This window comes from Mycotypha africana (assembly GCF_025528875.1).
Source record: "Mycotypha africana strain NRRL 2978 chromosome Unknown BDF20scaffold_14, whole genome shotgun sequence".
NCBI lineage: Eukaryota > Fungi > Mucoromycota > Mucoromycetes > Mucorales > Mycotyphaceae > Mycotypha > Mycotypha africana.
The window spans coordinates 236,770-260,709 of NW_026515738.1; the positions used below are offsets into that span (position 1 = coordinate 236,770).

General features: G+C 40.3%; 9 protein-coding genes across 9 annotated transcripts; 2 read left to right on the forward strand and 7 right to left on the reverse strand.

Moving 5' to 3' along the window:
* Positions 1 to 1,159: 1,159 nt before the first annotated feature.
* BDF20DRAFT_800062 (uncharacterized protein) lies at positions 1,160 to 2,185 on the forward strand (the record flags this gene model as incomplete). The annotated part of the gene is made up of 2 exons (XM_053076353.1): positions 1,160 to 1,648; positions 1,925 to 2,185. Coding segments are annotated over 2 exons (750 nt in total), but the record flags the coding sequence as incomplete, so codon positions are not given.
* Positions 2,186 to 3,630: 1,445 nt separating this feature from the next.
* BDF20DRAFT_917367 (uncharacterized protein) lies at positions 3,631 to 4,425 on the reverse strand (the record flags this gene model as incomplete). Its single annotated transcript, XM_053084557.1, has 4 exons — positions 3,631 to 3,842; positions 3,933 to 4,096; positions 4,164 to 4,242; positions 4,320 to 4,425. 4 exons carry the CDS (start codon positions 4,423 to 4,425, stop codon positions 3,631 to 3,633), a joined length of 561 nt encoding a protein of 186 aa, XP_052931334.1.
* Positions 4,426 to 5,868: 1,443 nt separating this feature from the next.
* BDF20DRAFT_917368 (uncharacterized protein) lies at positions 5,869 to 8,196 on the reverse strand (the record flags this gene model as incomplete). The annotated part of the gene is made up of 2 exons (XM_053084558.1): positions 5,869 to 6,449; positions 6,552 to 8,196. The coding sequence occupies 2 exons, from the start codon at positions 8,194 to 8,196 to the stop codon at positions 5,869 to 5,871; spliced, it is 2,226 nt and encodes a 741-aa protein (XP_052931335.1).
* Positions 8,197 to 8,865: 669 nt separating this feature from the next.
* On the reverse strand, positions 8,866 to 10,842 carry BDF20DRAFT_829094 (uncharacterized protein; the record flags this gene model as incomplete). Its single annotated transcript, XM_053078293.1, has 4 exons — positions 8,866 to 8,963; positions 9,153 to 9,307; positions 9,548 to 9,983; positions 10,146 to 10,842. The coding sequence occupies 4 exons, from the start codon at positions 10,840 to 10,842 to the stop codon at positions 8,866 to 8,868; spliced, it is 1,386 nt and encodes a 461-aa protein (XP_052931336.1).
* Positions 10,843 to 12,588: 1,746 nt separating this feature from the next.
* Positions 12,589 to 13,574, reverse strand: BDF20DRAFT_828951 (dimethyladenosine transferase; the record flags this gene model as incomplete). Its single annotated transcript, XM_053078279.1, has 3 exons — positions 12,589 to 13,189; positions 13,256 to 13,404; positions 13,488 to 13,574. The coding sequence occupies 3 exons, from the start codon at positions 13,572 to 13,574 to the stop codon at positions 12,589 to 12,591; spliced, it is 837 nt and encodes a 278-aa protein (XP_052931337.1).
* A 457-nt stretch (positions 13,575 to 14,031) lies between these two features.
* Positions 14,032 to 15,294, reverse strand: BDF20DRAFT_899148 (Snf7 family). Its single transcript, XM_053082654.1, has 3 exons — positions 14,723 to 15,294; positions 14,538 to 14,652; positions 14,032 to 14,464 (listed from the first exon to the last, which is right to left on the reverse strand). The coding sequence occupies exons 1-3, from the start codon at positions 14,890 to 14,892 to the stop codon at positions 14,279 to 14,281; spliced, it is 471 nt and encodes a 156-aa protein (XP_052931338.1). The 5' UTR covers positions 14,893 to 15,294; the 3' UTR covers positions 14,032 to 14,278.
* Positions 15,295 to 15,575: 281 nt separating this feature from the next.
* BDF20DRAFT_899150 (uncharacterized protein) lies at positions 15,576 to 16,244 on the forward strand. Its single transcript, XM_053082655.1, has 3 exons — positions 15,576 to 15,674; positions 15,782 to 15,861; positions 15,926 to 16,244. Exons 1-3 carry the CDS (start codon positions 15,608 to 15,610, stop codon positions 16,064 to 16,066), a joined length of 288 nt encoding a protein of 95 aa, XP_052931339.1. The 5' UTR covers positions 15,576 to 15,607; the 3' UTR covers positions 16,067 to 16,244.
* On the reverse strand, positions 16,194 to 18,364 carry BDF20DRAFT_211390 (autophagy protein Apg17-domain-containing protein). Its single transcript, XM_053074932.1, has 6 exons — positions 18,274 to 18,364; positions 17,899 to 18,210; positions 16,827 to 17,820; positions 16,673 to 16,749; positions 16,484 to 16,564; positions 16,194 to 16,370 (listed from the first exon to the last, which is right to left on the reverse strand). The coding sequence occupies exons 2-6, from the start codon at positions 18,136 to 18,138 to the stop codon at positions 16,329 to 16,331; spliced, it is 1,434 nt and encodes a 477-aa protein (XP_052931340.1). The 5' UTR covers positions 18,139 to 18,210; positions 18,274 to 18,364; the 3' UTR covers positions 16,194 to 16,328.
* A 3,241-nt stretch (positions 18,365 to 21,605) lies between these two features.
* Positions 21,606 to 23,237, reverse strand: BDF20DRAFT_899160 (uncharacterized protein). The gene is made up of 4 exons (XM_053082656.1): positions 23,097 to 23,237; positions 22,720 to 23,023; positions 22,517 to 22,649; positions 21,606 to 22,356 (listed from the first exon to the last, which is right to left on the reverse strand). The coding sequence occupies exons 1-4, from the start codon at positions 23,169 to 23,171 to the stop codon at positions 21,930 to 21,932; spliced, it is 939 nt and encodes a 312-aa protein (XP_052931341.1). The 5' UTR covers positions 23,172 to 23,237; the 3' UTR covers positions 21,606 to 21,929.
* Positions 23,238 to 23,940: the final 703 nt, after the last annotated feature.

A 23,940-nucleotide genomic window follows, 5' to 3' on the forward strand; every position in this document is an offset into this window, starting at 1 on the left:
TGCAGAGAGAGAACAAAGAATATGTGTGTGTGTGTGTTTATGTAGTGTGTGTATCTGTCTGTCTGTTGGACGGGCTTGTCTGTCTGTCTGCTTGTCTCTCTTTTAAAAAAAAAAAAAAAAAAAAAAAAAAAAAGCCTAAATAAACAAAAGGGAGATCAGATCAACCAAACACACACACACACACACACATGTATAGGTATACACACACACTTTATACATTTGGAAAAGCTTAATTTTCTTTTGTTGGAAATAAATAGGACCCCTTTTTTCTTGCAATCAAATTTTGCTTCTTCTTTCTTTCATTCGACACAAAAAATAAAAAGACAAAAAAACCAGCAGCATTCATCTCATTATATCTTTTTCAATCCTATCATCTATCTAGCTTTATTATCCTAAATTTATGCATTGTTAAGGCCATTTCTTACCTCTTTTTCTTTTTCTTCTTCTTCTTTGTCTTTCTCAACAAACCTCTTTTACACGTATTATTAGAATGAATATCACTGATTTACTTTCGCCTCAGTATGAAGAGGACCATGCAGATACCAAAAGAAAGCTTATTCGACCGGTGCCCATCCTTCAATATCAACAGGAAGAAACTGCATTCACGACCCATGTGATCCCAAATCCTACGACAAGTACTAGTAATAACTCAACATCCACTCTCGATTCCTCCTCCAGCAGTGATATGAACAGTCCAATCCACGACGATGATTTGAACTATCTGTTGAAAATAGCCATTCACAAAGCCGGTTACAATACTCGCTTATTGAATGATCGCAACTCTCTCACGGACGCTGTTCTCTCGTCCATGGATAAGAATACATCTTTATTATTCAATCACGACAACTCATCAAAAAAGACCACCACCACCACCAGCAGCACAGAGATTCCAGTTCATATCAAGGTCATCGGACGTCACATGAACGGTTCCTATCGCTGTCATATTGGTACCAGTAAAGCTTCACGGCCCATCCAATCGGTTGAATTGAGCCACGAGATGAGACTCATGGCTGTCTTTTTCCGAACCGAAAATGCCAAAAGCCAAATCATCTCTCCTGACTTTATCTTTTTTCCTACCTGGCTCCTGCACCTTTTCCGTTATACTCAATACGAATCCACACCAGGCCGCACCGATGTGCGCTTTCTCGAAAATGCCAACATGGCCAAAGAAGATCATATTTATCGTTTAAATCACATTTTGAATACCTTGTTCCGTTTCAATATCAAAAGGGTGGATGCTGACAAGTTGAAATCAGCTATTGAATTGGGTCAATTCCTGTTTGATACAGCTGGGTTAGAGTATCGCAACTTGCCTCGTCCCATCTTTTTCCCTCACCTCTCCTCAGGTCATCCTCAGCCGCCACAGCCTGCAATGTATCCTGCTTTGCTTCTCCTTTTACATGCACCACGTCCTACAAAGTTCAAACCCATGTGCCATAACTGCAATACGAAGCCCGCCTCAAGACGTCGTCTGTGCGTTGCATGCTACCGATATCAATTGAAACATGGTGAGGCCAGACCCTTACGTCTCATTGTTGCCAATCGACCCGGTCCTCGTGGTCAAGGTGATTTGATTCATAGTTGCAAAGCCAGCTATATTTGTCCTCCTTCTCTGAACAATGAGAACCATAAGAGCAACCTATCCATGGTGTTTTTCGCTTCTACTGCTTCTGACACGGTCACCACCACCACCACAAGAAGAACATCGTCTTCTTCTACTGATTCTTCTGCTTCATCTGCTTATTCCTTTTCTTCTGAGGATACGACGACTTTTGATACCCAACAAAGGAACGCCACTGCATCCGCTGCTACTTTGTCATCGTCATCGTCATCGTCATCGTCATCGTCATCGTCATTGTCGTCGTCGTCTCTACGTACGACTACCCTTGCTCCTCCAAAATTCTGTGCCAATTGTAAAGTAAAGGAAACGCATCAATGGTATCGTAATCTCTGTGGTGACGGAAACTGGTGTGAGACTTGTAAGAGTTATTACTTGCGTCATACAAAAGTAAGACCACCCGAACTTTTCGTCAAGGCGGCTAAAAGAAAGGTAGACATTCGCTCCTTGGTCAACTGGAAAACGTGGTCCTGGGATGAGATTCCTGTAGAAACCATCGAAGCCGCTACCATGGCCTATTTCAACACCATCACACCTCCTCCTCCTACGCCCTCCTCTACGAGTAGCCGTGGTGGCAGTAAAAAGTCGCCTGAAAAGCAACTACCCCATCCTCCTCCAAGACTGGTCTACAATCATGACGGTGCAGTCGCTGCCGCTGCTATGATGACCATGAGCCATCATGCTTCATCCAAATTGAAACAATTTTGTAATCAACCTGCTCTTGTCCCCAATCTTCCCTTGCCTGGTGGAAACCTCACGACAGCCGCCCCTTCAAGACGTCTTTGTCGACGGAATGCCCTCACGACCACCACGACACTTTCAGCAAGCGAGGACGAAGATATCGACATGGAAGACGTGGATCTCACAAGGGCATCCACTACGACCCCCCTCCCCACAAGGACCACCACCACCACCACCTGTTCACCTACAACCACAAGTAGTACTATCTCCAATGACTACCCTGCCACACCACCTTTATCAGATCATCAAGCCGATTCCCCTAGAGGTTCCGCTTCACCCGCTCCCACAACCCACCCTCACGATTCTACTTTTTTTTTGTAAAGAAAAAGAAAAAGAAAAAAAAAACAAAACCCTTTTCATGCATTTTTTGTCCATCCTTACTATTGACTACTTTATTCGTTCATTCTCGTCCTATAGCTTTATATAAGTTTTTTTTTTTTCACTTGGTACTGCCAATCCAACTTTTGTAATTTTTTTTTTTTTTTTTTTTTTTTTTTGCGGTTTCTCTATGTATTCTTGTTTCTATACCTATTCATATGACCCCCCTCTTTTTTTTTGAATCATCCATCGTGTTGATATGCCATTGCCCTTGTTTGCAATTATTTTTATTTTACAATTTTTTTTTGATTGTGTACTCTAAATCCGTGTTGTTATTACATTAATAAACTATTTCTTTATACCACAACTATAATGAAAAACAAGAGAATGGAATAAAGAAATCGTCTTTGCCAACTTTGTTAGGGGGGACCACTTTCTTGAAGGATCTGCACACCCATTGCCTTATCCGCTCTTTCAACGGATGGTGGAGGATGCATAGAACACAAAGGAAAAAAGATGCTTTCTTTTTTCTGTACGTTGTGTTTCAATGCTCATGTCAGTGCACACAAGGAAAGGACAAAAAAAAAAATAATAATCCATTTCTATACAAGGTAAATCAGTGTCATAGGATCTCAAGGTCCTCTCCTTTTGAAGCTTTTTTTTTTCATTTTGTTTGTTTCGGTCGAGAGGATACCGTCTATTGGTGGCCATCTTGAACGTTCTCATGTAGCTAGACGTCTCATGGAGACTCTCTTGAAAGTCTGTAAAGTAGCTTTCTTTAATGTGCGAAAGTGATTCGAAAAAAAAAAGTCAATTTTCTTTTTTTTTTTTTTAGAAAAAAAATGAAATGGTATGTATCTATAATGTAACCGAGAGGACAGGTGGGGAGGAAAAAAAAAAAAAAAAAAAAGAAATCTATACATGTATATATCTCATGAGAAAAAACACCTCGTCTAAAGCATCCAGGCTGTACTTCCAACGAAAGCCATCATAGCAACAGACCAGCCGAGAAGAGCTGGAGTGTGAGAGCAAGCATCAGAAGAAGGATTGGCATTGTCCAGCTTGGTGCCACTACCTACACCCGTCGTGGGTTTAGTCATACCACCGCCGCTCATGCTACCCGTAGCAGAAGGTCTAGAACTACCTGAAGAACCACCGCTCATGGCTTTTTTTTTTTTTTTTTTTCAAAAAAGTTGTGTGTTAGTTTTCGTCACGTAGATGCGGCCCGTGCTAGGGTACATTCAAGGAGACTTACACTTGGCGCCAGACATAGAGGCGGTCAATACGGAGCCTGTCGGAGCAGCAGTAGGCACCATTTTACCTTCTTCACCTCCCGTAGGCGTGGGGCCAGCAGCGGATCCTGTGCTCGATCCTGTAGCTTCAGCCAAGACATCTTTTGGCATGGCGTGCATAGCGGGCCTAAATAAAGCAACAACATATGTATTGTATTCTATGTATACAAGGTATATATATATAAATTCCTTACCAGTTGTTTGCAATACACGCTTCATGACAATCAACACCTTGATCTCTACAACCGACAATACATTCATTGGCTGCAATGACTATAAAAGGAACCATGGGGTGTGTTATACAAGCTATCACCAAGGAAGAAAAAAAAAGAGTCTCTAGAGAACGTTACCACATTGGTCTAAACAAGACTGGTCGCTGGCTTTACAATCACATGCTGCAGCACATGAAGCGACGAAAACACCAAGACCAAAAACGACGAGAGACGAGAATTTCATATCTTTCTATAGGAATGATTTGAATCAATGAAACAGAAAGAAGAAGAAAAAAAAAAAAAAGAAAAAAAAAAAAGAAAAGCATTCCATCTGACGCTACTGCTTCTTATAGGTGGGAGCAGTAACAGACTCATGTACAGAGTCGTTATCACAGTTATTCTTGGTTCGTATATAGGAGAAAGGGCCTCTCTCTTTCTGATTTCATTAAGGGTATCTGTTTTGGTTTATAAGGGTGAATCATTAAACTCCCCTACATTGTTTTTTTCATTTAACCCAGCAAAAATAACAATGAATAAAGCTCGTCCCTTCTACTCTAACCAAACCTATCAACAATGGACAGGAATGGCAAGGTTAGAAAAGGAAAAGCTGTGGCTCTCTATGAAGTTCTGTAGGAGCCTCTGTAGGAGGTGTCCTTTTCAAAAGTGCAGAAATGGGTGTATGTGCGTGTGTGTGTATGTGCGTGTGTGTGTGTGTGTGTGTGTGTGTGTGTGTGTGCGTTCGGCCACAAAGTGGATTAATTAAATTCTTGGTTTTTTTTTTTTTTTTTGACATGCAGATTGTTCAATGACATAGCCATCATTGCCTATGCTATTTTCCCGTTATCATGAAATAAAAATAGAGGGTTCCAATTGTGATCTAATGATAAAACTGACGCGTATGTATCTCTATATACACAACTCACTGTCTGTCATCGCTCAGGGTCATTCGTACCATAACAAAAAAGACATACACTTGTATACATTCAATTGATGTTTTGAAAGATAAAAAAAGATAAATTGACCAACTGAATTTTCTGTTATAAAGAAGAAAACAAGAAAAAAAATGATGCTCTACATAGATGGTTCTTTTTGGGATGAATGGGTATGGTTAAACATCAAAAAAGTGATAGCTTCAGTAGAGGTGATAAAGGGAAAACTTGTTCTAGACCCATGCACTTATTCTCGATGACAAAACGTCAAACGCATCCCATGAGAAAGGGCTAACAACAAGCTCTTTTTTATCCTTCTACTTATTTGCTTGCTATTTTTCTTCACCCAACAAAAATAAACCTTTTAAAGTGTCCAAATGTGAGCCCTCAAACAAGCATCTGAAGGGAACAAGAAAAAAGTCGGCTGCTAACCTAACCATGGACCATGGTCAAGACGGTTCCCTTACAAATCAACAAAACGGGCAAACGCCCCTCTACTTTTTCAGCTTTAGAATACACTTGAACAAGGCTCTTCTACTCATGATGTATCCATTTGCCTGAATTCATATAACAGCGGTAGGATGCGACAAAAAAAAGTGATAGCATATCAAACGGTGGCAACAGAAAAAGGATTCAAATTTTTTACTTTTTTTTTTTTTCCAAACAACTGCATGGATCCATCGTGCCAGCTTAGAGATTATACAACCATTTGAGAACAAGTGACAGCCGTAGCACTGTTCGTAAAACTTGAAGCATCTTCAGTGGGCCAGAGGCAATAGATCTTCATCCATCAAAAACTGATCTATTGAAAATTCCTCTGCTGGCTGCAGCGCCTGCTGCTGCTGCTGTTGGCAAAGCAATGCATCTAATAGCTGATGATGGTCTGTCTGACTTTTGAAGGTTGGCTCTTCTGCCGCCTGTGGATCTGTGGTTGCTGCTGCATCTCCTTTGTCTTTGGGTTGGCTAGGACGATCACCCGCCTCTGTTTCTTCTTCCCTTGCCGTCGTAGAGGATTCCCCCCCTTTTGACGTTTGCGTCGCTTCCATCCATTGCACTACCTTTTTTCCCAGATCCACCATGATGTCAACCGCATCATCCAATCGATCCACCTTTTGATTGGGGCACAGAAACCAGTATTTCACGAAAAAAGTAGGTGGCACGAACCATGCATCCATGTTACCCAGATGCTCTCCTCCCAGAAAAACAGCATGCGTGGCGAGGTAGTCAAAGAGTTCATTCGCATTGTAAAAGTCTTGAAAGAGAATCATATGGTCGCGAATAGAGGCACCAGGCACCACGTCAATACGCGCATCATGACGGATGTTCTTTTGTAATTCAGCTATCCAAAGTGAAGGGAGGGGATGGGGTTAATTCTAAAAAGCTCATCTCTCTCTCTCTCTCTCTCTGTCGATTCATCAGCAGATCACGGTAAAAAGCTTACTGGGTGAAAACAAGGCTCGTGCGGAGGAGCCATTGAGTTGCTTTACAGCTCGAATGTGCTCCATCGCTTCTAAAGCGGTCATGGGTGGGAATACGATGGTTTGGCTAGGGTCGCCGCGATGGCATGGAATGACGTTGGTGACGCTGGAAAGCAGTGTCGTCGCTGTCGATGCCAAGGACGGGTCCAACCCAGCAGCGATCGTCTCTCTGTCCATGTCGGTCGTCACTGTACGTTCTACGCCTGTTCTTGGGTCGATCCACGTCTCCTCCTCCTCCTCTTCTTCTTCTCCTATGGAAGTCGTTGTGTCAGGCGTACCCACCCGATCGTTCCATAGGGTCATCGTTTGCTCTAACGATCGCTTCCCCACCCTTGTCTTGGCTGCAGTGGATGGTGTTGTTGCTATGGGGTCGATGGACATGGAAGAAGAGGCATGGGGGAAGGGGAGTGAGCCTACCCTTGGATCGTCATACGTGGAGGGCGCGTGTAAGGAAGTAGTAGGATGAGTGGTGGGAGGAAAGAGCGATAAGGAAGAAGGGTGGCTGTTGGCATCACACATCTCCATCGCATGATCGTCCTCGTGGGGTGGCTGCGGCGGTGGTGATAGGGAGGACGAGGAGGATGCAGAGGAAGAGGGGGGTGCTTTTGATAAAAGCTGAGAAATCAAGTCTGTTTGAATGATCTCTTGCAAGAAGGGTGTCTCTAAATGGCTTGCTAACTGAGGTGCAATGGATGAAATGGATGTCGATAAGAGTAGGTCAAAGGGGTTGGTTTGGACAGCCGCTGTGCTGGTGCTGGTGCTGGTGCTAGCGAGACGGTCGAAAGAAAAGTGGGCTTGCTGTTGAAGTGGGTTCTCAGCAGACGCAGTAGCAGCAGCAGCAGTAGTAGTATTCGTATCCAAAAAGGACGGCCATAATTCGTCAAGCAAGTTTTTCGAAGCAGGGTGGTTGTCTTTTGCTACTATGAACGCGTCGTCTTCCGATAAAGAAGAGTGGCAGGAAGAAGTATCGGATGAGGTCGTGACAGACGATAAAGCATCCAAGACCCTCTCATGAGGCAGATCATACGGACTGTTTTTATCTTGCTGCTGCTGCTGCTGCTGTTGTTGTTGTTGTTGTTGTTGTAATGTATGTTTCTCCATGGGTTGATCTATAGCAATGATATGTGTCTCTTGGTCTAGGAAAAAATCAAATATGCTGGGTATTTCGGTGCCATGCTGCTGTTGCTTCCCTAACGGATGTCTTTTTAACTTTTGCTTTTGCCAAAACTCTGGCAATTCGACACGATTCGCAATACATGCCATTTTCAGAGCCAACGTGTAACCCTTTAAATAATTGCATTCGAATTCTAATTCTTTTAATCTTTGCTTCAATCGACGTATTTCACGATACGCTTGGTCGCGCATAAAAGCATAGTGTTTGATCGTGGCTTCGGCCTCTTTCATGGCTTGCCGTTTTCTTTCTCGAAAAGCACGTTGTGCAGCTCGGTTCTGGGCCTTGCGCTGAGCAGGCGTGGGTGGGTTGGGTTTTCGTCCTGGTTTTTTTCGTGGTCGAATCGGTCGTCCTTGATCGTCCAAGGTACCCAACTCGAATTCAGGGTCAAAATGTTCAAACAAGAGATGGGAAGAGGAGGAAGAGGGTCGTGCCATAGTATCAATTGTATCAATGGATCAGCAAAAAAAAAAAACGGGAAAAAGAAAAAAGGGAAAAAAAATATAAAGATAGGAAAAAGAAAAGGCAACTTTAGAAAAAAAAAAAACGTGTCTATTGTGGAAAAAACCCAGGAACAAAAAAAAAACTGTGCTGAACCTGTGTACATGTTCACATGCAATGAAGGGTTGTTTTTTTCTCAACTTAAAAAGTTGAGCACTAAGTTAGCTGGGGGAGGGGAGGTGCTAGAAAATGACGAATGTCTCTTCTATGGAGAGCATACCACGTTTCTACAGTCATAGGATACCGGATGAATGGGATAAATAGTTGCCCTCAAATGACGCTCGTTCTTTTTTGCAACAGTAGTATTCACATGTTTGTCTGTCCATGGAGGGTGGGAAACCGCAAGTAGGAAAGAAATGTTGAAACCCCACTCACACGATCCGTTCTCTCTTTCATTTTCATATGAAAGTAATAAGTATAGTTTTTATCGTTAGGGGCCAGTTTCTATGGTTGACGTCAAAAAAAGTAGACACTGTCAAAAGCTCTTTTATTTTTTTTGATATTGCCCCCCTTTGAAAAAAAAAAATGCTTTATTGTGAAGGTTGGAAAAATGACGAGCGGGATCTATTTACAGTATCTATTTTTATGAAAAACACATAGCCATGTTATCCAGTGGAAGGCATACCCGTGGATAAGGAACTCATCAGGTCCATCATGGTAATCAAGCTCGGCGATCTTTCATGCTGCTGGTGCTGTTTCCATGCTGTTCCCAAGGACAGAGAAGAAGGGAGGGGTGGGGATGGTGGAGAAGGAGGCGAACCAATAAAATAGTCAAAGACAGGGTTCACGGAGGAAGACTGTTGTGGTTGCTGCTGTTGTGTTTCCATGGTGGACGCAGCAGTAGCCATGGTGGTACTCAGTGTACCGGATCGGTTCAAAGAAAAGCCATGACTATCCCAGATGGAAGATAGGGAGGCTGACGGTAAGTTGGGTGACCCGAAATCAAATCCACTGGCTAAATGGGTGGCATCCAGAGGCTGTAAGGATGGCATTCCTTCTGTTAATTGAGCGAATACGTCGTCTGTTGCCCATAAAGCGGCAGCAGAGCTATCCTGCAGATGAGAACAAGTCATGTCCATATCTGTATCTAACGGTAATTGTTGTTGTTGTTGCTGCTGCTGCTGCTGCTTCTGCTGCTGCTGCTGCTCTAAACCGTTGTCTGCTGTGGTTTGTTGTTGATCTTGTAGATGGAAAGAAAGAGGATGCTGCTGCTGCTGCCAAAAAAGATGCATAGCGTCTTCCGCTTGTTGCTGTTGCTGTTGCTGTTGCTGTTGCTGTTGTGCAGACAGGGTGTCTTTTACTTTAATTTCGGGTAAACCTTTCATTTTTCTCCACTTGTTTGTACGACTTACATCGTAATTAATGGCAAGGTACCAAAATTCACTAAAGAATTCCGGAGGTAACTCCCAGCTAGCACTCATGGTAGGGTCCCCACCATGATAAAGAGCACCGTTGAGTAACAGAGCAAAACAACGATCGTAATCCATTTGGTCGCGAAAGATAATCATTCGATCTCTCATGTGAGGCGTTGGTATAAGGTCAATGCGAGGGTCGTGAGGAATGGCGAGCTGAAGAAGGGTGGGTTGAAGGCGTAAAGACGGTTTGCTGCCAAAACTGGAGAGAGCAGATTGTAATCGTAACTGTAATCGAATGTGTTGAATAGCGCTCAGGCTGTCACTGCTATTGTTCTTTTCATCTGTGGTGGATGAGGATGGCTTGCTCTCTTTCGTCTCTTTCTCATAAGCTGCTGCTGCTGCTGCTGCTGCTGCTGCTGCTGTCATCTCTGTATCATCGTCCATTAAAAATTCATCTTTTACGATCGATGCTGTTTTCACTTTTTTCTTGTGAGAGGTGAAGGGTGAGCTTTGTTCTGTACTGATACTACTGCTTCTTATTGAATCCCATTCTTTTCCACCAAGCATATCATCATCCTCATCATCATCATTATCCACATCATCATAGAGGGGGTTGTCTTTGTCATCTGCATTCAGTGGATCCGTTGATTCATTTTCTTCTTCAAAGAGTGATGTTTGTGGTGGTGGTGGTGGTGATGGTGACGGCGGCGACGGAGACGGATGATGTAGTGGACTGTTAGCAAAATGGGCTGCCATGGTCGGCTTTAAATTGATATTGTTTTTTGCATACGCATTGACGTACGCTTCAATGGCATGTGGTGTTGTTTTAGCCATGTGGCTCAAATCTTCCTCTGTCAAATAAGGTGAGTGGGTAGGTATATGGATATGATGATGCAAACAGACAAACTGCAATGTCAAGACCACTCCTTTCAGGTACCAATTTTCAGCACGATACGCTTCCATTTTGGACTTTGTGGTCACAAGTTCTTTGAGGCATTTGCTGCGTTGTTCCTTCAATTGACGGATCGTGCTCTCTAGGTCCTTTAAATGGCGTTCTTTGCGCTCTCGAAAGGCTCGTTGAGCAGCACGGTTCTGTGCTTTCCGTAATGCCGGTGAAGCTGGGTTGGGTTTTCGACCCGGCTTTTTTTTGACCTTGATAGGTTGGCCATGTTCATCCAACGATAAGGGGGGTGGCTGTTGCTGCTGTGATCTCGATGGAGGACTCATCCTCGTACTCATTGTAGTAGTAGCCATCACTGTGGGTGCCGTAGAGGGTAAGGTCGGCAAGTGGGTCGTGGGTATATTGCTTACATAAATAGCATCCCTAGAGGATAATGCGGGTGTTGCTGGAGCTGTTGTATCATTGGGTCTATTCATTGGGCTCTCCAAAAACTGGTCCATGGATGAAAACAGTGCTATTGCAGGGAAAGGGGGAGCTTATAAAACCAGCCAAGTACAATCAATCAAGAGAGATTGCAAATAAGACAAAAAAAAAATAAATAAGTAAAATTGGCCACAAGGAGTGAATGAAAGCTTGTTGGAAAGAAACGGAAGCAAACGTTGTTTTCTATTTTTTTTTTTATTGTGGAGTAGGAAATAGACCAGCTTTTTTCCGTGCACGTGAAATTACACACAACTTTGTGGGGGTAAAGACAGCTATACTCTATGTTCATTGGCTGCAAAAATGGCAGTGTAGCCAATTTATTCAGGTACAAGGAAATGGAATCTCATTGTTCTCCCGCACTCACTCCGCGGCTCATTCATTCTGGATCCTAGATAAGCCATTCTATTGATTGCTCTTTTTTAGGTCTTGGAAAATTCCCAATGATGGCCAGTAACAAGAGTTGAATAGACTTTATTAGCGAATTTCGCATCCATTCAAGCTGGCAATGTATTCTAAACCATTAATCTAAGAGCAGCCGGCCACTTTACAGATAACTTTTTACAATGAAGATGATAAATGCTGTGTTGAAGTAAGGAATAATTGTTTTAGCGCAACTGCATGTAAAAAATAAATGAATAAAAAATAATGCAGTGGCATCCATCCTACCTACGAATAAAAAAGCAATTACTTATTCTATGACATAATCATGTCCAAGCCTATCAATGCTGACTTCTTTGGTCTTTTTATTCGTGTCGGATTCCGTCTTTCCACCCCCAGTGGTTTGATGGATATTATTCAGTACACTTCTTGGTGCCATGGGCGCAGCGTGACTGATGAGGACCATGGACAACACAAAAAGTAAAACTGCGTTCAAGTTGTTCTTCATATTTTGCAAATCAAAAAGTAAAGAAGCACAAATAAAAGAAATGATGCGTCTTATATACCAGTGCTCGAATAGAGTACACCTTGATTTTGAGGGGGGTCAGAATATCTTTGAAGGCATGGCATATTCCTTTTCTTCTCCATTCTATTCTAACGTCAGTCAATTATTATAAATGAAGCATGTTCTTAATTGCCATGCTTGTGCTCATAAAAGATTCAAAAATCACTATTTCACAATCTATCATCACACACAAGTCAATCATTTTTTCCACCCAATGCATGATATTTTTACATCTCGGAAACAGGGGCAGCAACAGATGGCTGACACACAGAACTTGCTACAAGCACAAAAAAGACTCCAAAAGTTGAACCTTTGGACAAAAGATTACATCTCGATGACAATAAAAGGTCAATGCGACATAGGCGGAAAACAATTTGCGTCAATCTAAATACATGATGATAACATTAAATAAGCAAAAAAAAAAAAAAAAAAAAAAAAAAGATGCGATAAAAAAATGGAATACACACAAAAGAAAGAGCTGGTACTATAGGAATAACAAAAAAAAAAAAAAAAAGTAAAGCATGATGATTAGGAAAAGTGGATATTAGCGTTATTGAAAGCAAGTAACAGTCTAATGTGATAAAAAATAGGTAAAAAAAACATGAGTTTCTCTCTCTCGTTTTAGCGTCATCTCCATGCTTTACACTTACTTTAAAAAGTCATCCAAATCACACTTTGCAGCACGAGATTCAGACATACCCACTGATTCTAGCACACTCAACACTTTCGTCTTGATATCAAAATCTGGCTCTACCATCATTTCATGTGCTGCACAATAGGTCTTGTAATTCTGTTCCAACATATTCAATACAGTTGTCTGCTTGAAATTGGCTGCAAATATCTTGTGCTTTCTGGTGAACAAGATACGTAACAAACCATCAAATTCTTTAAAGTTGACAGGTGGTGGTGGGTTCTTGGGCTCCAAACGAACAACAGAGGATTCGACTTTGGGCGGTGGTCTAAAGTTGTTTTTGCCTACTTTCATGACATGGTCGACTTTGGCTAGCAGTTGAACATTCACTGTCAATCGACAATAGAGTTCATCGCCGGGTCTAGCGACGAGACGTAAAGCGAATTCACGCTGGAACATGAGAATAGCGACACGGAACAAAGGACGATGTTCCAAAAGTTTAAATACAAGCGGTGAAGAGATTTGATAAGGCGTATTACTGATACAGACGTCAAAATAAGGAAGTTCAGTCTTCATAAAGTCACCCAGTAAAATATGTAATTTTTTCTGTTCAGGGCTACCCAAAAAAAAAACGGATGAGTTTCTTGTTCTTTTTGTTGTTGTTGTTTTGTATGTACTTTACGTTGCGTGAACACGTTTCTGTAATTCTGCTGCAAGACGAGGATCCATTTCTACAGCATACACCTTTTTACAAGCGGGAAGAATACGAACTGTCAAGTTACCAGTACCTGGACCAATTTCAAGGACTGTATCTGAAGATTTTAAATTGGCCTATGCAGGCAAAAGGAAAAGAAAATAATTTTTTTATTGAGCTATAAGTCGATCGATGATCCATGTTGAAGCTTCGATCTCACCTTATCGACAATGCCTTGTGCTACTAAAGGATTCTTTAAAATGTGCTGACCCAGATCTTTATTAAAGAGAGGACCGAAAGCTCTCATATCTTCTTTTTGCTCGGTTTTTTTGGCTGCTTTTGCTGTTAATTTGGGCATTGTTCAATGTTATATCGAAAGGAGAGAGGCTTCGCTTGTCTTAAAAAGGGGCACAAAGAACTCTTAGTAAAATGCAAAACAGATCAAGAAAAAAAAAAAAATATCAACTCTAATTGAAAAAATGCAGTCACCAAAATGATATTGATCTTTTGGATAGCCTGCATGAAAGCTTAAATCACTTCATCCAGCCATAAAAAATAGTGCTCAGTGGGGCTTGTTTTCTCTTCCTAGATGGCATTATCCTTCTTTTGAAACAGAAAGAAAGAATAGACAATAAATCAAAAGGAGATCAGCAAACAGATGCACAGTATGTAAAGAGCCATTTTTGCATCTCCCCTTGTCTATTCTAACATCATAAGCTTCTGACGCTTATAGCTGCTTTTGCCTCTACTTTTCAAAGTTTCTCTTTTTTTTTTTTTTTTTTTTTTTTTGTTTGTTTCTACATAGGGATGATCCGTTTATTGGTCGGACGGAATCCTCGTTAAAGAGTGCGAGGGAGAGAATATTTTATGACAAGAGATATAGGTGAATAAGCTGTAAATAGATATACTCAAACACGTGATGTTTGTATCGTTGGTTGATGATGGGTAGTTGCGGACTGAAAAGTGGGGACGAATCATGCAGCAGTATGGCCCACCCATTCTATCCTTTCTTTACATAGCAATGCTAGCCTGCAATGCTCTGAGTTCTGCTTCTTCGTCATCCTCTTCAATCTGAGTATTGTGGGTAGGCACACGATTGGGAACGTTGGGTGCTGAGACAACAGGTGATGGTGTTTCCAACATTTTAGCATCTAATTCTTCTTGCTCTAATTCCTCCAGTTCATTCAATAATTCATCCTAGAAGAAGAATTACATTTGATTTAGTATGGCCTGTTGTCAGTGTGTGTATACCTTCTTTGATGAAGCTTACTTCGTCTAATTCATCACCCATATTCACTGGTCGAGAAATAGCCTCTGAAATTTCGTTTGCAATATCCATTTGATCACGAATATCATCCATTGTAGCGTCTACCTTATCAATATCCCTAACAGCGTGAAATAAAACAGCTTAATAACAAAGAAAACTCGATTCATCTCAAAACGGATGCTTCTTACATGGAGCCATGAATGTTTTTCATTGCTTCTGCACCTGCACGCATGGCACTCATGGTTTCCAAATTGACATTAGCATTTTCAATAGCCATCATTTGTGTTTCAATGGTCATGCGTGCACCGTTAATCTTTTCAATATTGGCTTCATACGTCTTTTTTCTCTTTAAAGCCATCAAGGCAGCTATAAAAGTGGTTCCCCATCAGTCAGTTCGTCAGTCCGTCAGTCCACCATCCATCCATGGGTCAGTGATGGCTTTTTCCTTTTTCCACACACTGTCGCAATAAAACATTCATTCACACTACCTCTTTTGTTTTTTGTTGCATTTGCTTTGGCTGTTTTCAGTTCATTTTCTGCTTTTGTTTCTAAAAAGGTCTGCCTTTTCTCCAGCATGCTTAGCGTTTCACGTAGTTTGTAAATGGCATCTTTGGCTGTTGTTTTCGATTTGCCTTTACCAAAGAAAAGATTCATAGCTTAAATGGTAGTCAAGAAAATGCAAAAAAAAAGAAAGGTTTCAAGGGGAAATTTCTGCTATAACTGAGAGATAGAAAGAAAGAAAGAAAGGAAAAAAAAAAAAAAGGCAGAGGAAGATGAATTGGGTAACCTCTTTCTTTTTCCTTTTTACGTCATGCAAAGCATGCACAGCACGCACACACACACTTGAAGACGCAGCAAAAGAGGGCCTCAACAAATGAAACTCAGCAGAAAAAGAGAGAGAGTCTTTGTAGATGCCTTAAAAGGAAATTTCAAGGAAGCTTTTTTTTTTTTTTTTTTTTTTTTTTTTTGGACCAGGTTGCTTGTGGTTTCGCTTTTGCCGAGTTATTCCTGCATTGCCTATTTTTTTAATACTTTTTTTTTTTTTTTTTCTTCTCCTCTCAATCAACATCAACATGGCAGTTGGACGATTTGCTGATTTAGCTCAAAAGTCTGCAGTACTTTTACTCGCAGGCACAACAGGTAATAGACGAGAGTGTCGCAAGCCACTTTTCCTTCTAAGTGAACGAAAAAAAAAAAAAAAAAGACATGCATGAATGACGCCCCCCCTCCCTTATAAAAATTATCAGTTTATTACATGGTGAATATTGGTGTGCTTGTCAATCGTCGAATGGAATTGAAAAAGCAAGGAAAACTACATGAAGAACTTGTACGTTTATTTGAATGTGAGTTGAAATGAATGGATTGACTTATATATTTCTCCGGTCCTATAGGCTCGTTTAAATGATATTTACGAAGCAAATGTAAATAAGCATAAACAGAATGAATCTTCACCGCTTCACGCTGAAACAACCACAACACCCACCCCTTTCCCAAGTACAAGTCAACCTGGCGAACTCGGCAAAAACCTTTAATAAATTCATTGCCAGCAACCCCCTTTTTCATTATATCAGTAAAGATGTATACATTTTCATGGATCAACGTACATAACAACAGCAACTACGGTTTTCCGTAGTCAGGATATCCTTTATTTTTCCTTTTTTTTTTTTTTTTACAAGTTTTGTGTACAATTAAAATGTGGATAAAAAAAAAAGATGATTTGATGATTTGATGATTTGAATTCATAGGCTATTTACACATGAGTCGTGGATGGTATCGGTGGTTGGGAGCCCTCTTCTATGAAGGAGATGTGGAAGGGTTGTGAATTTCAGCCAACGCCTACGCGTAGGAGGAAGATATTAAGAGTTTGTTTTTTTTTTTTTTCTTGTTTAGCAACTGACATGATCATGACGCTCATCGCGGCTTTAATCGGAACAGTATGATCCCTTTACCTTTTCTATATTCTCTGGTGATACGTTAGGTAATCGTCCTGGAGGACTTTCTATCTCTACCTTAATGACCGGTGGCGGATCCTGTGTCGTGTCCCCAAACAAAAAAAGAGGATTTTAGTTTATATCACTTCATTTCAGGAGGTAACCCAAGCGAATGGCTTCATAAAAAAAAAAAAAAAAAAAACTCACATTGATGAACGGACAAAGCACTTCTGGTAAATATTGTCCATGCTGTGATGACCAAGATCTCCTTTCCTGTAATTCATCTATCACCCAAGAAAAAGAAATGAAATTGAGTACTCGACAGGCTCGACACGTGATTGTTGAAGCAGTAGTCATTTACCATTCAATGATTCCTCTAATGTCTTTAACAACTCGCTTCTCAGGGCCTCTTGCTTCTCTTGCGCTCTTCTTCGTCTTTCGATTTCTAGTAATAAATAGTTATAGGACGATGCATAGCATCTATACCATTCTGCCAAAGAGGATAACTGTCCAAAAAACTCATCCAGCCGTAATTCGTTTTCTTTTACGTTATTCTCAGCATCCATGAGTTTCTCCAACATCATATCTGCTGGACCGCCCTTTGCCCCAAATTGATCAAATTGGTGCATCATCTTCAATGACTCTTCTCTGATACGCAGATACACTTGCACTCGAGTGTTGATTTCCTCACTGATGGACTCTACAATGTCTAAGCTGCTTCTGAGATCTTCTAAAATACTGGGTATATGTTCGTGGTCATCCTTGAGTACCGAGATATCTAACTGGGATCGTTCCTCTGGATTGGAAAGAGATTGGCATAATCGAGTCGCTTCTCCTAGTTGATCGTAATGATTCGTCAAACTCAACAGGATGTCGGCCATGGTGGCAATTTCTTCTTCTTGTATCTGCATTTTTTCAGTGGCATAATCGGCGACCATGGCATGGAGGGGTATCGTCATTGCTTTCTTTCTCGTTTTGGCTATCTCTATTAAAAAGCTATGGATGGTTTTCGATTGATTTTCTAAAGAGTTGCTAATCGCTTCCAATTCTCCAATTTTATCATCCGCCTGTCTTTGTAACTCTATAATCTCTTGATCAGAGATGTAATCAAACAAGCACGTGTACGGATGATGCTCTTGCTGTTGTTGTTTTTCTACTTTTTCAGCGTCTTGTGCTGTTCCCACTAGGTGAACGTCCATGGCATCGGCTGGAGGAGGATGCCGTAACGATAACTGCTGTTCTTGCCGTCTTTCTTCATTCACTTTCAAGATATCTTTATCCACTTTGCAGTTTTTCAATAAACTGAAAATAGTGGTCAGTTCAATCGTTAAATCTTGCAATTGCCCCTCTCTTTTCTTTTTGAATGAAAAAAATTGGATGAGCAAGGCGAGACAAAGGTTTTGCTGCAACGTTTGATTTCTATTTTATTTTACCTTTATAATGTCGTGATAGATATCTGTTTGGTCCAAAATGTATCCTTTGATTCTTTCCAAAGCACTTGACTGAACTAAAATATGGTTATGCACAAAAGCAAGCTTGGCATGAAGTTTTGCAATCAGATCGACTTGTTTCTCCGAGGTCTGTAAAATGGTATTGGCCTGAGCACATATGGTTTGTCCAGAAGAAAGCGCCTTTTTTGAAGCAAGTAATAGCTCTATTAATTCTTGTTCCATGAAAAGGGGGGAGAAAAAGAAGAGTGGAAGGCGGGGGTGAGGTCTTACTGATACCAGTCAGGCATCTAGAATCTGGTCAAAAAAGTTAATTGGCCATCCATTGTCCGCTTCACATCACGGGGTTTATTTATTTACATTTTTTGATCCAAAGAAAGCATTTTTTCATCAACAGCCCACATCACCGCATCGTTTTTTTGCAGCTTATCATCATCTCAAAGTCCATTTTACGCACATCATGCATGCTTTGGCCTATTTTACAAACATAGCTTGACATCATTCAATATATAAAACAGCTTTCTATCAGAAGCTTTCTATCAGAAGCTTGACGTTTTGAAGCAAAGAGAGGCCTTTTGCCATTCATCTTGAAAGTATTCTATTTCAAATCAAACTCTAAAGAGAACAGTTTCTGTACTCTTTACATTCATTATCATGAAGGGATTGATCACTCGTCACTGAAAGCAGCTGCATGAGCTCTCTATCCACAATGAAACGAGGAGGGAAACGAAACGCTAACTTTCTATCAAAGGAGACAGAGGAAAGGGGACAGCTGTCAAAATAGTAAATAGTCCTTTGAATGGCCATGGCACAATTGTACAGCAGCTTTCATACAGATGGCAAGCGGGGGATTCTGATATAAGATACCCGTCGAGATGTTTTAACAGGGACAGCGGGTACCTTTACATTATTTGAGCAGAGATAGTTAAACTTGTTGGGCAAATCATTCACCCAAGATATGGAAATAAACTTTGCAAATCAATGCTTCTTGTGTGATCATTTATAAATGCACATCACCTCAAAGGAAGAGACAAGCGAAGAAAGTGGAGCAATACCAAACATGTTGATGAGGTGCAACTGAGCAAAGGCAAGTCATAGAAGTGTATTTTTCATCAAACGGCCACATCATGTGATTTTTCTTTTTCACCACAGTTCGTTGACGCCAAATAGTCAGCCAAAAGAAAAAAGAAAATAAAAACAGGGTCAGGACAAAGCAAGATGGGCTATTCGGGCACAGTGTGATAGAACGTACTTAAAAGAATCATCTGAAAAAGCTTTTTACGTTTTGATGAATAAAGCATCTATCCACCAAGTTCTTGCAGGGTTAGGTGGGGGTGGGGGATTATATCATAGAAGAAGAGCTAATCAATGCGTCTATTGACAGTCATGAGTCACCCTAACTTGAGTCAAACCAAGATAGCTTTTACAGTCAAGCATCTCACTTTCACTATGGTTGACAGAACATTGATTTTATGTGGGATAGGCCTTTCATTGGCTTTTTATCTTTTTTGTATTCGTGGGCTTGCCCCCATGGAACAAGGATTCAGATTCAACCGTGCCCAAAATTTTTCTTGATAGCAGTCCAGATTAGCCAATGGCTTTTGATAAGCCTGTCAAAAAAAAAAATTTTAAAAAAAAAAAGCTTTTATAGAATCGCGCTTTTTTTAAAGGCTTTCACTTTTCTTTTTCTTTAGACTTTTTTCCATTAAACACATATACCCCTCTTGCTGCTGGAAGAAGCCAAGCTTAGAATGTAAGTATCTTATCCTACGTGATGATGTATGATGAAAAGTGTATCAATGATGAAGTGATGATTATTATAAGTCAAATGGGAATCTCTCTGAAATAGAATGAAGGAGAAAACTTATATATAAAAACTGAATCATTATAATATACACTTTGGATACATGCAATACTTTTGTATTCATTCATACGAATGTTTGCTAATTCAACCTCTTTTACTCTCTAGGCTTTTTCGCCGAATAGTCTGGCTATGCTATCTATTTTGGGAAAAAAGTAATCTACTGAGGCTTAGCTTCTTTGGTTGCTCAAAAGTTATCTATTTTGGTAAGTAGATTGTAGAATATCAGTGCTTTTCATGTTTCCTCCTCTATTTCCAATGATGATACAAAGGTTTCAATAATTATCATGCACCACCACGCTTATCTTGAGCTTGGTTATCCTTTACGGGGTAATCAGCTCAAATGCAGATAAAGAAACTTAAGCAGTACTGACATGAGAAGGAATAGAAAGCATTTTATGCCTTGTGAAGGGTCACGTATTTATACCGTTTTTTCTTTTTGTTCTATTAGATTCCTTTTGGTTTCCTTTCATTTTATTTATGTATACCCATGGTCTATTGGATGGTTCTATCGATATTTATCTCGTTGAATGAAAATAAAGTAATACTGTTATGATGAATTCATGTGGTTGGCTTGTGTTTGGCTTTTTTGTTTTTCTTTGCTGTAAAAAAGTAAACTATGGGATTAGTCGCCCAAGGTCTTTCAAATGATGGAATATCAAAAAGTTTTATCCGTAAAAAAGTACTAGTGTGAGAGCATTCTCATGACCACTCACTTTCATCACTAAAGCTGTTCCAAAAGAAAGAACACCGCGAAAGTTTAGAGTGAGTCCGTCCGGTGTCAGTAGGAGGTTTGGATAGGCAACGAAAGTCTATTGTGTTGTCTGCGCGTACCTTTCGATAGTCAATGACAGTATTTTAGAACCTTATTATCAAGACATCACCCATGAAGTCGTGCTATGCTGGCTGGATTTGCAACCGCTGCTGTAAAAGACGTTTTCATACAACCACATCTACAAATAGCCCCTTTTGAACATTTCATCTGTTTGTTTTGCTTTCAGTTTACGAATCGATAGACATGCAGTAAACGATGGGGTGGGGTGAAATGCAGATACAACCCACCCAAAGGATAATCATCTCCATGTTTGTCGTTGATATGTAACGCGACTCGGGTGCGTCATGGCTCGCCCCCTTTTTCATGCTTTTACGAGATTGTGTTCCAGTTTCAGCTTTCTTGAATGTGTTGGAGGAGGAGACCGTGATTGCAAAAACAGTCAACTAGATAGAGCTATGCGTAACGCAAACAGTGGGTACTATGGACCTGGCTAGGTCTATAGACTACGTATACGGCAATAGTTGGCACCATCACTTTTTCAAATTCGCCTCACTTTATAATAGAAAGGCATGAAAGCCTTCAGAATGACTGAGATCAGCCAGATGGGATGAAACAAGTAGATCGCTGCTCTATACCCATTCAAATTTAATTTTCATAATGAGGATTGAATAGCTCTCTCTCTCTCACACACATACAGTAGGCTTGCTTTCTGTTACTCAAGTTGGCTTTGACGCGGAAAAGTGCTGAGTTTGTCCTTCAAAGACTGGTTGTACAAACAAAAAATAAAGGGGAAGAGGCGGGGAGAAGCCGAAAATCCGTGTTACAAACACATTGATTTCCCTATGACAAAAAGCCAACGACGCGCGAACTTAAAGAATTTTCATGTCACCAAATCCAGCAAACATTCACTAGAAAGAAGCGCGTTTTATTCATCCTACTCGTTGATGAAAGGAAGGCAAGAATAAGAAAACATAGAAAGGGAATAATACGAGGTTAAACTATTGAATCGATAGTAGGATAGCTTCTCCTTTTTTTTTTTTTTTTTTTTTTTTTTTTGGCTTTCCATTCTGAGTTTTTTCGAGGAGTGTCTTTTTATTTTATTTTATAATATTGTTTCAGATCAGTAGCAGAAGTTGAGTAGATTAAGGAAGGGAAATTAATACAATGTCAAACTGTAATTTGAGATAACAGAATAGAATAATAAGATAATGGATGAATAATAATGACTAAAAGTGGAGAAAAAAAATGGTATATTTGGTAGGGTGATTGGGGTCGACGTCCTTTTTGTTTTTGTTTTTGTTTTTGTTTTTGTTTGGTGATAAACACGGAAGGAGTGAGGGGGGGGGAGTATTTACAGATGGGCAAAATGTGTATTTCGTCTCAAACAATATTTAATAAAGGCGTCACTTCATGATGGTTGGAAGCCGTAATGTCTCGTTTACAAATAGGGCATAGTTTCTTTCGTGTTGTCAACCAAGCATCTACACAACATGTATGAAACTGATGATGACAAGGCAAGATACGAATCGCATCTCCTAGTGCGTATTCCTCTAAACAAATAGCACAACAACTATCATTCGTCGACAATTCCTGCGCTGAGGACGGTCTTGTATCCTCGTTCTCATGCTGGTGGTATTTGGCTAAAAATTTTTCGTCAATAATCCTGACATCTAGCTTGGACACGACGGAGAGAGGTGCCAATTCTCTTCTCTGCTGAATTTTCTGCTTGATTTTCCAGGAGATGCAAAAGATGGCCATCATGATACAAGGAGATATAAAGATGATGATGAAAATGTCTACAAAAGGCCTAAAGTCCAAAAAAAATTCACAGATCAGCAAAAAAAAAACGCACATCCATATTTTCAGCATGACCCATCCCAGCTGCTTGTCTCTCTCTCCTCCCCTTAAAAAAGGGGGGAGGGATGGGGGGGGAGCACAAGCGAGTCGATAGGGTTCTACTACTTTACCAAGTCATCACTTCTTCGTATTGCAAAACAGCCATGACAGGTGTTGTTTTCAATAGTTTCGATAGATTCAATAAACGGATATACTCATTCCTGGATATGAAAACACTGGGAATCGTAATATCAGAAGTATCTCCTATCACTGGCCATGTTAGCTTAGGTTGCCCACTGTTATCTGATGCGTTGTTCCCATACTGGGTCTTTACCTGGTGCATACATGGTCACCCATCCTGCATTCTTTGGATCGCCCACAATCACAGCAATGGCCCCACTTTTCTGCATATACCTCACTTTGGTAATAAAAGAACATCCACCTCTTCTAACGAGTGCAATCCAATCCTTTTGTGGTTGAGGATCGTCACTGTTGTTAGGTTGTCTTAGACTAGGTGGATCCACTACGCTGCATCCGGTTGGATCTTGTTCAGGCTCAATTAAATAACCAAGGCGACCGTTTTGTGATATTTTGGGTCCAAACGCAGCGCTTCTGTCTTCAAATGTCTCGTTGGATATCTACAAGGAGAGATTGAGTACCACAAGGAAAAGAACGTTTCTTATGGCTGAGCGCCTCTTGGCCCCTACTTACAGTGACAAATGTTGATCCGTAAACAACGGTTGATAATAGACCGATGGAAAAATAGAATACTGTTATCAGCCTCATGAGATCTTGTAGGATAACCAAAGAAAGAGGGCGGTGATAATAGCAATTGAAATGGAAAGAAAAAAAAAAAGTAAAAAACAATAAAAAAAGAAAGAGAGAGAGAGAAAAAAAGAGAGAGAAAATGTCAAGAAATAGATAGATAAATTATAAAACAATAATAATAATAACAATTACAATAAAGAAGTCTGCTTGATGTAGGCTTTTGGCTGTTAAGGTTATTTAGTCGGGTTAATTTTACTTTTTATATTCGGTTTTTTTTTTTTAAAAAAAATTTCGAAACACCGCTTCCAGTTAGAAAAAAAATAGGGGCCATCCACCAGCCAATCCAATCATTAGACTGCCAAAACCAAGTGCAACTCAACGAATCATAGTGTGGGGCAGAAAATGCTTATTTTCTTTTCAAACCCCCCTCTTTTTAACGTTCGTAGGATGAAAGGTGCCTGGTTCCTTACTTTCTTATAGAAATTCCAATAGACAACACATTCAGCATGAATTGTTTCCATAGAAACTGTTGTAACATAGTTACGTCGTTTTCATTGCTGTTATTGTTGTTTATTTCTATTTTTGTCAAACAATAAAAGATTCTTTTATCACCCATTTTATTACAATTAAAGAAACAATTCCCAATCGATTACTTTGTGTTTTTATCGTATGAAAATGGCCGTTTGTTAATAGGGTGATAAAAAGGATGAGCTCATTTTGGAAACGTTATTTACTTTATGTATCCATTTTCTTTTTAATATATGCATTTTCGCGCAGTTATATTCGG